The sequence below is a fragment of the Anguilla rostrata genome, chromosome 12, assembly GCF_018555375.3.
Source record: "Anguilla rostrata isolate EN2019 chromosome 12, ASM1855537v3, whole genome shotgun sequence".
Classification (NCBI taxonomy): domain Eukaryota; kingdom Metazoa; phylum Chordata; class Actinopteri; order Anguilliformes; family Anguillidae; genus Anguilla; species Anguilla rostrata.
The window spans coordinates 35,451,185-35,465,470 of NC_057944.1; the positions used below are offsets into that span (position 1 = coordinate 35,451,185).

Consider the following 14,286-nt stretch of genomic DNA (forward strand, 5'->3'; position numbering starts at 1 on the left):
GGACGGGGTGAGTCCCCGCGCGGGACGGGGGCGTCCGAAAGCCTGGGCGGGACGCGGGCGGGTGGGGAGGGGGGTGTGGCTGCTGTCCAAACACGGCCCACTCAAGCCGTTTGGGAATCGGCAAAGCTTTTGTAACCCGTTGCATCAGTGAGAATTCCGTTTGCCAGTATTCTGTGTGTTGAACTGGGGCAAAGGCCCAAGATGAGTTAGAACTGTTTGTGTGTTTGCAGTTGTTGGTAAATGACTGGTATGTGTGTCTGCATATGTGTGCGTTGCTTTGAGTTTGTTTTTTTCTTCTTCTGTGTTTTTGCATCCTGCTGTTATGGAGGGTGTTGCTAATGTCAGAATGGGTAGATCTACCCACCCCCCCCCCCCCAGAGAGAATATGCTTATCACTGTCTGTCACATCTGGCAGCTTCAGCACTGCATGCTGGGTAATATGACCTTGGCTGCGTAATTTTCTTGGAAAATGGACTTGCACATCCTCGTGGACCAGTGGGGCCTGTTGGCTGCCTCAGAGGCTGTTTCCCCATGCTCAGCATTCCTCACCTGCCTTACCAACATACCATTAAAATCCCTTCTCCAGCTTTTTTTCATATTAAAAAATACGGGCTTCATTTCCTGGCCTGCAGTGGACACGCATAACTGCAGCCAACGGCATTTTTAGTCCGGCGATGTTTATTTACTGGCGCGGGGTCAAGCCGGCTCTTTGGCCGTGTTTACCAGCTGAAGTGTGTTTTAAAAAGGTTGCTGCGTGGTGCGGTGTAACAGGAGAGCCCGGAGGTTTTCTGCGGGCCGCTGGGGGTGTGAATGCGGGGCTGTTTTCCTACGCCGAGGTGCCGAAAAGGCCGGCGCTCCCTGGCTTCAGCCCGGAGGTCTCCTTTCTCAGGACGCTCAGAGGTGACCCCGTCCCGGGTCCGGAGACGACCGGCCTGTAGCGTAGCGTAGCGCGCGTGCTAATCCCCCTCAGAGTCGGCCCCGGGCCCGCGACTAAAGCGCCTTCCTCACACCTGGGCTCCGGAAGAGAGGGGCAGACTGCCCAGGACCTTTTATAAAGAGAGCGGTTACTGCTGTCCTAACCTCTACCACAACCTTCACACCATCACAACACCAGTTACTCCTGTCCTAACCTCTACCACAACCTTCACACCATCACAACACCAGTTACTCCTGTCCTCACCTCTACCACAACCTTCACACCATCACAGCACCAGTTACTGCTGTCCTAACCTCTACCACAACCTTCACACCATCGCAGCACCAGTTACTGCTGTCCTACCCTCTACCACAACCTTCACACCATCACAACACCAGTTACTGCTGTCCTAACCTCTACCATAACCTTCACACCATCACAACACCAGTTACTCCTGTCCTAACCTCTACCGCAACCTTCACACCAGCACCAGTGCCAGGCTAGCCGAACGCTCTCATTCCTGTGAAAGCAGCTTGGAGTGTGCTCATGTGAACTCATTTAATCAGATTCAGACGATGCCTCTAGGACCCAGAGATTAGATCGGTCCCTGCTCCTGGCTTTCCTCTGGTGTTTGTTGGAGATTTAGATCATGAGCCACAAAACCGTCCTCTTCCTGCTGCGGCCAAAAACCTGCTGCCGCTCGGGGTCTTGAGCGGAGGACTGGTGACCTGTGGATCTCCGCTGGCCTTCGGTCATCTGGGAGTCCAGGCTCGGGCGTTTTGGACCGTGTGGCCTTGGCGGTAACGGCTTCGCCTTCGTGCTCTGTCACCTTCTTTCCCGGCCCCTCCCTCACGTCTCCACGCAGCAGACATTCCTGCAGAAGGTCAAAGGTCACGGTCGGTAAGATGAGTCCCCGGTAGCCTTTCAGTGCGCCGTCCCGGACTGCCAGGTGTGGCTGCGCTGAGCCGGAGGGGGTGGGGGGGTTGGGGTGGGGTGGTTGTCATGGTCGTCACGGTCGCTTCCTCCCCCCCCCCCCCGGTTTCGCTTGCGGCGCAGTTTTGGCGCTAGTGTCCCGTTCCCACGGTGAGGAAGTGCTGAGTAATCAGAATGATAGCAGTGTCAAACACCCCTCCGCTATCGAGCTCCGCCCCCCCCAAAACACCACTTCTCGCGTTCTGCCCTCCCAACCGCCGCCTCCCTCCCTCGCGACGCTCGCACCGCGTGTGTGACCGCGGGGAAGCCGGTTTAACAGGAACGGGAACGGGATCCTCGTAACGGAAATGTGGAAGGAGTCTAGATTCCCGCCGTTATGAGGCTTGATGATCGGTGTGATGTGCTAGCCTTAGCTGCATCGCTCGTGCCCTGACTTTGCACACCTGTGTGTGCTCGTACCTGCATGTGGGGCTGTGTGTGCGCTGTTAGCATGTGTGCGCGCTGTTAGCATGTGTGCGCTGTTAGCATGTGTGTGTGCTGTTAGCACGTGTGTGCGCTGCTAGCATGTGTGTGCGCTGCTAGCATGTGTGTGCGCTGCTAGCATGTGTGTGCGCTGTTAGCATGTGTGCGCGCTGTTAGCATGTGTGTGCGCTGTTAGCATGTGTGCGCGCTGTTAGCACGTGTGTGTGCTGTTAGCATGTGTGCGCTGTTAGCATGTGTGTGCGCTGCTAGCAGGCGTGTGTGCTGTTAGCATGTGTGTGCGCTGTTAGCATGTGTGTGCGCTGTTAGCATGTGTGTGCGTTGTTAGCATGACGGTGCGTCAGTGCGTTTGCGGGGGCGTTTCGAACCCGAGCCAGCGAGCCTCTGTGTAGAAACGGCAGCTTTGACCCGTAGTTTCGGCTGAAGCTCTGGCGTGTGTCGGCTCCTGTGATCTCTCCTGTGGCTCCACGGAGCCGTGGGAGTGGAGCTGTGCACTAAATTTTATACAAACGCACACACGCACACTTGCAGAATGATGAACTGCATACGGTTTGCCAGTATGTGATGTAAGCGTAGTGTAATGTAAATGTAAGTCTAGTGTAAATGTGGGTAGTGTAATGTAAGTGTCGTGTAGTGAAAATGTAAGACTTGTGCGAGTGCAGTGTAAGTATCTGTTTCCTGTGTGCATGTGTCTGAGCGCACGCTGAGGTAGAGTAAGAGGGCGGAGCAGAGCCACACAGCGCTCACTGCTGCTCTTATCAGCCTGGTCAGAATGTAATGTCCTTGATCTCTATCAGTCTGTCCAGCGTCATCCTGCTATCAGTCTACACTCTCCTGCCTGTTTCCTGTGCGTGTGTGCGTGTGTGCGTGCATGTGCGTGTTTGTGTGTGTGTGTGCGTCTGTGTGTGTGTGTGTGTGTGCGTGCATGTGCGTGTTTGTGTGTGTGTGTGCGTCTGTGTGTGCGTGCATGTGCGTGTTTGTGTGTGTGTGTGTGTACGTGTGTACGTTTGTGTGCTTGTGTGTGTTTATGGGCATCCTGACATTTGAGCTGTTTTCGTGAGCTGTGCTGGTTTGTGGGATGGGTCTGGGACTGGCCGTGTGTGACCTGTGTCACCCCCCGCCCTAACTCCCCCCACCCATCTCTCTCTCTCTCTCTCTCTCGCCCCACAGTTCCTGAGGGAGGACCTCAACTACCACGACCCCAAGGCCAAGCACAACACTTTCCACGGCGATGACCAGTTCATCAGCGTGGAGGACCTGTGGAACGCCTGGAAAGGATCTGAAGGTACAGTACGGCCCCCCCGGCCCCCTCCCCCGCTGGCCTTCGGACCTGCTCAGAAGCGCCAGCGCTACCGGATTACAGTGTACAGCCCCCCCCCCCCCCCACACACACACATTCCACTATAATGCAGATATTTAAATGTATGTAAATTTCGCCTGCTGAGCAGAGGTTTGGGTTCATGTCGTTGTTTCTCCCTGTGGGTTCGCTGGCGGTCTGAATGCCGGGGTCTTTAGCCTCTGTAGTGGGTTAGGGTTAGGGTTAGGGTTAGGGTTAGGGTTAGGGTTAGGGCTCCAGCCGTTGTGAATGGGAGGGGAGAGGTGCAGCGCTTCCTCATGCTGCTGTATGGATGGACACGAACCGCACCATCTGCAGTCTGGTAGAGGGGGAGAGCGGTTGTTTCCTCCCCCCCCCCCATTCTCTCTCTGACTGCCAGCAGCACCTCCCCCCCACCCCCCTCATCCGCTCTCTTTCAGTAGCGCTCTCTCACGCTCACGCTCTCCTGGCAGGGTGTCTGCACTGCCCTGCATTGCAGATCCTCAGAGCTCAGCTGGGAGTGTGAGCCTGCCGCTGCTTTCTGTGTGTGTGTATGAGTGTGTGTGTGTGTGTGTGTGTGTGTGTGTGTGTGTGTGTGTGTGTGTGTGTGTGTGTGTGTGTGTGTGTGAATGTTGTGTGTGTGTGTGTGTGTGTGTGTTGACTGTGTGTGTGTGTGTGTGTGTGTGTGTGTGTGTGACTGTGTGTGTGAGTGTGTGTGCTGGCCGAGTATGTGTGCTGTGTTTGACTGATTGTGTGGGTTGCGTGAATGTGTGCGCGTGTGTTGCTGAAAGAGACACTGGCTGTCTCCCAGACCTAATTTCAAGGAAAGATTTCCTGGAATGTCTGATTTAATATTACACAGCATTTTTCTCAGGTCAGCTGATTTGAGTTTGAGAATGCAGTTACACGAGATACATACACGCTGTCGATTTCAGAATGATAGTGCCACTCTGCAGTGTGTGTGTGGAGTGTGTGAGTGTGTGTGTGGAAGTGTGTGTGTGGAGTGTGTGAGTGTGGAACTGTGTGGAGTGGTTTTGCACAGTCCCCTGTGTGGAGGTGAGCATTAGAACACTGCAGAGGAGAGACCCGTGTTCCTCTGTGCTGATATCTCCGCTCAGTAAGAGCAGATCAGGAGAGGTTGTGTGTGTGTGAGGGATGACTGGGACGGTGGAGAGATGAGTGTGTCTCCCTGCTCTGTGCTTTATGAGGTGCGTGGGGGTGCGGGTGGGTGGGGAAGCGATTGGTTTTGGATTAAGGCAGTCGGGTTCGCTCAGTCATGTGACCACGTCCCGCTGTCTGTCTGTGTTCTGCAGTGTACAACTGGACGGTGGACGAGGTGGTGGAGTGGCTCATCACCTACGTGGAGCTGCCGCAGTACGAGGAGGCCTTCAGGAAGATGAACTTAAACGGCACTGCCATGCCCAGGTCAGCCCCCCCCCCCTCGCCATACATATCCACCCCCTCCACCCTCCTTTCCCCCCCCCACTAACCCCCCGTCTCTCACCCCCTCCCCCCCCCCCCCCCCCCCCCAGGCTGGCCATGAAGAACGCCACGCTGACCGTGTCCGTTCTGAAGATGCTGGACCGCAGCCACGTGCAGAAGCTGCAGCTGAAGGCCCTGGACACGGTCCTGTTCGGAGCGCCCCTGAGTGAGTGGACCGCTCGGGCGGACGGGCCGGTCAGCGTCCGTCCGCACGACGGGCTTCCAGAACCTTCCCTCACCTCAGCGGCTACTGTGTGCAGGAGACTCAGTGTTCCAGCGTTTTTATTTCTTTGCTCAGTGTTTTTGAGAGCTGCAAATGTGTGACATTATTGAGTGAGTTCCATCTCTGTGTCGAAGGTGGGTGCTGAGTTGAAGAGGTAGAATTTGGGGGGGTGGTGTACTCAGAAAGGGGGAGGGGGCGGAGACTATGGGAGTCTGGACAGCGCTAGCTGTTATTCGGCTAGCCGTGTCCTGCAGATGTCCTCCAGAGAATGCCCTGTTAGAGGAAGTAAAATCTCTTCCATAAACAAACCTCTGGGACTGGCGCTGTGGTGCGCTGACAGGCTAATGGAGGCTAATGTGTGGCAGCGCAGGGGGGCCTGTGGAGCCTGTGGAGCCTGTGGTTCCTCCTCCTGAGGCCCACACATCGCGGTACGACAGCGCGGGGAAGCCACCCGGGCGCTTTCATTTCGAGAACCAAACGGCCGCCTGTATGCCCGCCGCCAGGGCTAGCCTCTAAGCTAACACTTTATCCCAGGGGCACGCGTGCTCCTAAGATGGAAGAAATCTAGGAGCGCACTAATGCATCCCAGGCAGTAATGTGCTCCTAAATGATGGGAGCTCTGTAGAGCCCCGGCCCCTGAAATGGGCCCCTGCGTGAGACGGATGGCGGACCGGTCTCGGCGGGGTCCGAAGCGCGATCTGAAGCGGAGGGCGGAGTTTGAGGCGGGTGCGGTAGCCGGGCCCCTGGCTGAGGCCCCCCCCTCCGGAGCGGTGTGGCTGACTCCCGTATGCAGTGCACATTCATGCCCGCTGAACAGGGCAGGAAAACCATACCGTGTGCAGCGTGGATGGGACCTCATCGCTGGAGCGCGCAGAAAGAGCGCTTAGCGTGTCTCTCGCGCACCCTGGCTACGCGCACTGGGCTGGGCCGGGCCCTGTGTCGGGCCCTGTGTCGGGCCCTGTGTCGGGCCCTGTGCCGGGCTGGGCTGGATGTTATTGTGGGAGAGGAGTTATCTGCAGGGTTACAGCTGCTGCCTCAACTTCCTTTCACACCCCGCCCCCCCCCTTTTCCTGCCAGAAGCCCACATCTGCTCAGTGGTGGTGTTCGTGCATGAGCGTCTGTGAAATGTTCCCAATAAGTTTGTCAGGGGAGCGAATGAACAAGAGCAGCTCCAGCCGACAGACCTGACCTCAGGGTGCAGACTCCCCCTTAGAGCTGTCCGGTGTGTGTCCCGCCCGGGTTCTGTTCTCATCGTCTCTGTGGCCTGGGGCTTTTTCCTCTGTCCCTTCCTCCCCTCCCCGTGACAACAGACCCTCCCCTGAGAGGTCCTCACGAGGGCCACATTCAGAGTCTCCTTTGAGTGTGTGGGTGTCGTGCCTGTATGTGACCTTTGACCTTCAACCTCTGACCTGAGCTCGCTCGTCTTGTCGCGTTCATTTCTGCAGCCGTGCTGCAGGCTCAGTGCCCTAGTTTGTGTCTCCTCATTTCCTCCACCCGAACGGAGTGACGTGCGAGCGATCAAACATTAACACTAATTCCACAGCGGCTGTGGGAACTTAAACCACATTCATGTACAGGTTAAATTACATCATTGTGTGCTCACCCCTCACACATTACACATGAATCGGGTGGTAAATTTATTTCTAGTGACTGCGAGCCACACGTTGGCAAACGTGTTTTAAAACGTCCTAAAACGACACTTCCTGGCTGTGGGTGTGTGAGATTTGCAGCAGTTTTAGCTTTAGACCCTCCTGCTTTCTTTCTGTCCCCACTAACCCTCCCATAGCAGCAGTTAGCAGGAGATTAACGGCTTTTCAGTTAATCTCAGGTACTCGCTGAACGGGGTTCCTGCGTGTGCTCTTTCTGCTTTCTGTCTCCGCCAGACCAGCGCTGCGGGAGCCTGCTCGTTAGTCCCTCGTTAGGGCGGCTTCGTTACGATGCGCATCTCATTAACGTTAATCCGCCAGCCGCTCGAAGAGAGAACGCGCGGCCGATTATGACGGTTTCCCCTGGAAACAGAGAGCGGAGGGTAACGGCGTCATCGCCTACTCGGCCACTCCCACGGACGCCGCGGCTAGGGGGCGGAGCTCCGCTGCGCCGCCGTTCGCGTCGGCCCTTCGGCGTCGCCGTAGAGACCGCACCGTTCCCCTGGAGCGCAGGACCGTGCCGGTGAGAAGTGCGGTGAGCTCACGTTGAGCACATTCCTCACGCAGCTCACGGCTGCCAGGTTTGCGGGTGAGGATTTGGCAGCGTGCTCATGAATGGAGCGTCTGTGTGCGGTGCACAAAACGGCAGCACAGCCCGTTTATGCATCAGCACTCTCAGCTGTGATGTCACAAATACGGGATTAGAGTGTTCGTAACTGAACGTTCTAATGCTGATGCGACAGTCGCTACCGGCAACTGACAGCAATAGAGTTCTAGAACACTGACTTTGGGGAAAAAAAAACAGTCTAAAAACCTGCTCTTCAAAGGGTTAAGCAGACGGCGCTGGGAAAGCGGAAGGGTGCAGTTAGCCGTGCGGTAGCGCAGCGCTAGCGTACTGCAGTGCTCCCGCCCGGCAGCTGCACACCAGCTTTCAGTTTCAGTTCCGCAGGTGCGGCTATGGGAGCCGCTGAGCCGTTAGCAGGGCGGGAGCCGCTAGCACCACCTCCTCCTCCCTCTCCCCCACCACCTCCTCCCACTCCCCCATCACCTTCTCACTCTTTCCCACCTCCTCTTCCCTCTCCCCACCACCTCCTCCCACTCCCTCTCCCCCACCTCCTCCCTCCCCACCACCTCCCTGCCCCACCTCTCCTCTCCTCCTCCTCCTCTCCCCACCTCCTCCCATCCCCACCACCTCCCACTTCTCACCACCTCCTCACTCTTTCCCACCACCTCCTCCCCTCCCACCACCTCCCTTCCACCACCTCTTCACTCTTCCCCACCACCTCCTCCCACTCCCCCACCACCTCCCACTGCTCACCACCTCCTCACTCTTTCCCACCACCACCTCCCACTCCCCCATCACCTCCTCACTCTTTCCCACCTCCTCCTCCCTTTCCTCACCACCTCTTCCCTCTCCCACCACCTCCTCCCACTCCGCCATCACCTCCTCACTCTTTTCCACCTCCTCCTCCCTCTCCCTGCCACCTCCTCCCACTCCCCCATCACTGTCTCACTCTTTCCCACCTCTTCCTCCCTTTCCCAGGCACAGGTTTGGTCAGCAAACACAAGGCCCTTCTTTTCTCCCTTCCTCTACTCTCTTCGGTGGCAGGCTGCCACTCTGGCTTTGTCCCCTGCAGCGCTGGCCGTGACCCCGCAACCCCACAACCCCGCAGTCCCACCCAAGCAGGCATAGCAGGAATGCTTTAGGGGAATCTGGGTGGTTCACCTCCAGAAGAGCTCCACGTTACTGCAAGCCCTGTGTTTGGTGTGCTGATTGATGTGGTTATTGATGGCCTGCTTGTCACAGGAAACTGTCTGGCAGCTGGTTCTGTTTCCTGGCCCTCAGCAGTGTGGAAAAATGACAGCGTATGTGAGAATGCACGTAGCTGTCGTCTGGATCGCGCTGGACGTGTTGCTCTGTGTGGGTGGGGGAAGGGAGGAGATTTTAAGCTGTTTTTTAAGCTGCGTATCTACAGCACAATGGGCTTTTGAAAGCTGATATTGTCAGCATTTAAACTATGTTAAACACTGCAGGGGAATGTTTTGGCTGTGTGTGTAATCGCCCAACGTATGGGCGGGTGCTTCCTGTTCACGACGGCAGCGATGCGCGCTGCTGATTCTACTCAAGTGACAAGTGGCTAGCGATTCTCGGCACGCGAAACCCACACACGGAATAGGCTATAAAATGCATTTTCAAAATGCAAAAGCTTTGTTTAAATCTTTCCTCCATCGTTGTTCACACGTGGGGCAGCTTCCCCAATGGCAGACCTGGTCTGACAGTACGACTCATTGTATTCACTGAGTCTCCTTTTGGGCCCGTGCCCTAGTCACTCTCTCTTTCCAGAGTCACTCTCTGACCGGTGTTGGGTGGGCTTGGTTAGGCTCTTTTTCCAGAGTCACTCTCTGCCGGTGTTGGGTGGGCTTGGTTAGGCTCTTTTTCCAGAGTCACTCTCTGCCGGTGTTGGGTGGGCTTGGTTAGGCTCTTTTTCCAGAGTCACTCTCTGCCGGTGTTGGGTGGGCTTGGTTAGGCTCTTTTTCCAGAGTCACTCTCTGCCGGTGTTGGGTGTGCTTGGTTAGGCCCTTTTTATAGAGTCACTCTCTGCCGGTGTTGGGTGTGGTTGGTTCCGCTCTTTTTCCAGAGTCACTCTCTGCCGGTGTTGGGTGTGCTTGTGCTTGGTTAGGTTCTTTTTCCAGAGTCACTCTCTGCCGGTGTTGGGTGGGCTTGGTTAGGCTCTTTTTCCAGAGTCACTCTCTGCCGGTGTTGGGAGTGCTTGGTTAGGCCCTTTTTCCAGAGTCACTCTCTGCCGGTGTTGGGTGTGCTTGGTTAGGTTCTTTTTCCAGAGTCACTCTCTGACCGGTGTTGGGTGTGCTTGGTTAGGCTCTTTTTCCAGAGTCACTCTCTGCCGGTGTTGGGTGTGCTTGTGCTTGGTTAGGCTCTTTTTCCTGAGTCACCCTCTGACCGGTGTTGGGTGTGCTTGGTTCCGCTCTTTTTCCAGAGTCACTCTTTGACCGGTGTTGGGTGTGCTTGGTTCCGCTCTTTTTCCAGAGTCACTCTCTGACCGGTGTTGGGTGTGCTTGGTTAGGTTCTTTTTCCAGAGTCACTCTCTGACCGGTGTTGGGTGTGCTTGGTTAGGTTCTTTTTCCAGAGTCACTCTCTGACCGGTGTTGGGTGTGCTTGATTCCGCTCTTTTTCCCTGAGTCAGGGTGGGGGGACTGCGTCTGTCTGTCCCTCTGTGTCAGGCGGTGGCCCCTGTGTTCCCAGCCCAGTCCCTGACTGGGCGAGGCGCTGCACTGTGGGCCCGCGGCAGTGACTCGAACCCGAGGCCCGCAGCGATTGGTCGGCTCGCCGCGGGCTGGAGAGAACGGCGGACGCGTCCGAGTTACTCACGCCGGCCTTTTACGGGCGTGAACGTCCGTGTCTGCGTTAGCAGCCGCGCGGGCGCGTGGGTGCGTGGGTAATCTCCAGCGAGGCCCCCCGCGTGTGTCTCCGCCACGTTTTTCTGACAGGAAGCCGGGGAGGCGAACAGCCAGCAGATGGTGCGAAAAAGGAGCGTTTTAAACGACCCCGTCTGAGATCAAAGGGGGGGAAACGGAGACGTTTCTGGCTTTGTGATGCCTGTGTCAGGTGTCCCCTTCCATAATGGGACCCGGCCCTTTGGGGGGGTCCCTGAAGAGCCTCTCTGGGGTATCCCGCTGGTTACTTACGCAGCGTGAAGCCCAGGGAGGGGACGCTGGACAGAAAGGCGAGCGAGTGAACAGAGGAGAAGGGAGAGAGAAAAGGGATGGGGGGGAGGTGAAGGGGGTTTCTGAGTGAAAAGGCGGTTTGGGCGCCTGCGTCTGGCAGGTCTCTTTGTGCATCCGCGTTTAGACTGGCCCCAGCTGGCCTCCCCGCGGAGGGCGAGGGGCGGGGCGGGGCGCTGGAGGGGGGGCTGGGTGGAGGCCTGGAACTGACAGGCCCAGGGAGGGGGTGCAGATGTCCCGCTGGGGCCCGCTGGGTCCGGCTCCTCGACTTCAGCAGCTTTTCGGGACGCCCGTAACCGGTACCCCTCCACCCCCCCCCACCCCCGGAACAGGCCGCTGCTTCCACAGTCAGCACGCGCTCACATGATTGGCCTCGTTACCGCCTGCAGGCACGCTGCAGTTAGACATTCACCGCACTGCCGGTCTCAGCTCGGTGCACGCCGTGTAATTGGTGGTTAAACGCGTTACTTTGGACCTCCTTAACGGGCCTCAGGGAACATGCTGACCGTGCGGTTTGCGCCCGGTCGTCTGGTCTTACAAAACCGGCAAATCCGCCTCGGTCATTTTCAGAAACCGAGAATGTTTCGTCTTTTCTGTTTTCCGTCAAACCTTCATTTTTGCTTTCTAACTCTGGTGTGTGGGAAGTTGTAGTAACAGTAACAGTTTGGCTTCCTAGCGGAGATTATTTTGTTACACATTAAATGCTTTATGACCGTTCTGTATGTGGACGGCAGTGATTTTCTCGTCATGCAGCTGGGGCATACTGCCAGGTTTTTAATGCGCAGCTCGTAAACTGCTCTGTTAAATCCCCACGTCATCCGGCCCGTGTGCACGCGTCGTTCCCCCGAGCTGTGCGTCAGAGCGAGGCCCGGCCTCGTCACGGGGGGGGAGGAATCTCAGTCCTAATTTGTGTTATGACTCAGGCTGTCGAGCGGAGGGATACACGGTGGGCGTAATGACCGATCTGCAGCGTCGAGGCTGATTGGGCGGGAAGCCGCTGAAATGGCGCTGGGCGTCCGTTTGTCCTCCTCCTGGCGGCTCGGAGGCGCGGACGGGGGCGGTGTCGGCCCGGTTAGTGGCCCGCTGTGTACCCGCGATGTGTGGGAGTCGTTATTCCCCCCCCCCCCCCCGTTCCGGGCTGCGCGTGAGTCAGGACGTGTCGGGGAGACGGACGCGGGCAGCTGCAGCGGGGCTACGAGCGGTAGCGGCAGTTGGCGGCGTATCTTAGCAACCTGCGCCAGTGTTGGGTTGGCCCTGCGGAGTCAGGCACAGGGATTACCTGCAGAGTCAGGCACAGGGATTACCTGTAGAGTCAGGCACGATGTTTACCTGCAGAGTCAGGCACGATGTTTACCTGTAGAGTCAGGCACGGGGTTTACCTGTAGAGTCAGGCACGGGGTTTACCTGCAGAGTCAGGCACGGTGTTTACCTGCAGAGTCAGGCACAGTGTTTACCTGTAGAGTCAGGCACGATGTTTACCTGTAGAGTCAGGCACGGTGTTTACCTGCAGAGTCAGGCACGGTGTTTACCTGTAGAGTCAGGCACGGTGTTTACCTGCAGAGTCAGGCACGATGTTTACCTGCAGAGTCAGGCACGATGTTTACCTGCAGAGTCAGGCACGATGTTTACCTGCAGAGTCAGGCACGGTGTTTACCTGCAGAGTCAGGCACGGTGTTTACCTGCAGAGTCAGGCACGGGGTTTACCTGTAGAGTCAGGCACGATGTTTACCTGCAGAGTCAGGCACGGGGTTTACCTGCAGAGTCAGGCACGGGGTTTACCTGCAGAGTCAGGCACGGGGTTTACCTGTGAGTCAGGCACGGGGTTTACCTGCAGAGTCAGGCACGGGTTTACCTGCGAGTCAGGCACGGGGTTTACCTGTGGAGTCAGGCACGATGTTTACCTGTGGAGTCAGGCACGGGGTTTACCTGTAGAGTCAGGCACGGGGTTTACCTGCAGAGTCAGGCACGGGGTTTACCTGCAGAGTCAGGCACGATGTTTACCTGTAGAGTCAGGCACGGGGTTTACCTGCAGAGTCAGGCACGGGGTTTACCTGCAGAGTCAGGCACGATGTTTACCTGCAGAGTCAGGCATGGTGTTTACCTGCGGAGTCAGGCACGGGGTTTACCTGCAGAGTCAGGCATGGGGTTTACCTGCAGAGTCAGGCACGGGGTTTACCTGCAGAGTCAGGCACGGGGTTTACCTGCAGAGTCAGGCATGATGTTTACCTGCAGAGTCAGGCACGATGTTTACCTGTAGAGTCAGGCACGATGTTAACCTGTAGAGTCAGGCACAGGGATTACTGTGGCGCCAACACCGACCGCACGACAGCCCTGTTAGAGGGTACTGTGGGGAAACGGCGGTATGGAATGGCGGCGGGGGGGAGCGGGCCGTGGGTTCGGTCCTGCCAGGGACCCTCGGTAAAAGACCGCCTGTCTGCACTGCAGGGGCCTTCCTCATCTCTCCCCTCCCCCACCTTCCTCTTCCTCTGATCTCACCCCTTACCGAAATGAAATGTACTGCAGTATAAGTATAATAATATTCAGTGCTTTTCGGGGAATTTCATTTTGGTTTAATGCTTTCATTGCAGTTAATGCTTTTGTGAGGCAGAATGCGCAGTAAGATTAGCTTGCTCGCTCACACAGAGTGCAGTACAGCAGTGTTTGTGAATGAGTAACTCTAACAGGCGGCTGCTGTCTCTCAGCAAGCTCCAGGAGGAGGACGTCTGCTGCATTCTGAGCAGCTCTGTAGAATGGGGCTGTGTTCTAGTGGAGCTGTGTTCTAGCAGGGCTGTGTTCTAGCAGGGCTGTGTTCTAGCGGGCTGTATTCTAGCAGGACTGTTCTTGTGGGGCTGTGTTCTAGAGGGGCTGTGTTCTAGCGTGGCTATGTTCTAGTAGGGCTGTGTTCTAGCGGGCCTGTGTTCTAGCAGGGCTGTGTTCTAGCGGGCTGTATTCTAGCGGGTCTGTGTTCTAGCGGGGCTGTGTTCTGGCGGGGTTGTGTTCTAGCAGGACTGTGTTCTTGTGGGGCTGTGTTCTAGAGGGGCTGTGTTCTAGCGGGCCTGTGTTCTTGCGAGGCTGGGTTCTAGCAGGGCTGTGTTCAAGTGGGGATGTGTTCTAGCGGGGCTGTGTTCTAGCGGGACTGTGTTCTAGTGGAGCTGTGTTCTAGCCTAGCGGGCTGTGTTCTAGCGGGGCTGTGTTCTAGCCTAGCGGGCTGTGTTCTAGCAGGGCTATGTTCTAGCGGGGCTGTGTTCTAGCCTAGTGGGCTGTGTTCTAGCGGGGCTGTGTTCTAGCGGGGCTGTGTTCTAGCGGGACTGTGTTCTAGTGGAGCTGTGTTCTAGCCTAGTGGGCTATGTTCTAGCGGGGCTGTGTTCTAGCCTAGCGGGCTGTGTTCTAGCAGGGCTATGTTCTAGCGGGGCTGTGTTCTAGCCTAGCGGGCTGTGTTCTAGTGGAGCTGTGTTCTAGCCTAGCGGGCTGTGTTCTAGTGGGTTTGTGTTCTAGTGGAGCTGTGTTCTAGTGGAGCTGTGTTCTAGTGGAGCTGTGTTCTAGTGGGGCC

General features: G+C 56.8%; 1 protein-coding gene across 6 annotated transcripts in view; it reads left to right on the plus strand.

The window, feature by feature from the left end:
- The window catches only part of LOC135236213 (stromal interaction molecule 1-like), a 50,489-nt gene that overhangs the window by 17,210 nt on the left and 18,993 nt on the right, over positions 1-14,286 (plus strand). For all 6 annotated transcript variants that reach the window (XM_064302450.1, XM_064302451.1, XM_064302448.1 and 3 more), the window contains 4 exons: positions 1-7; positions 3,500-3,614; positions 4,958-5,069; positions 5,177-5,292. The exon at positions 1-7 is cut by the window's left edge and continues 124 nt beyond it. In XM_064302450.1, coding sequence (XP_064158520.1) covers positions 1-7; positions 3,500-3,614; positions 4,958-5,069; positions 5,177-5,292 — 350 coding nt within the window. The remainder of the gene's footprint in view (positions 8-3,499; positions 3,615-4,957; positions 5,070-5,176; positions 5,293-14,286) is intronic.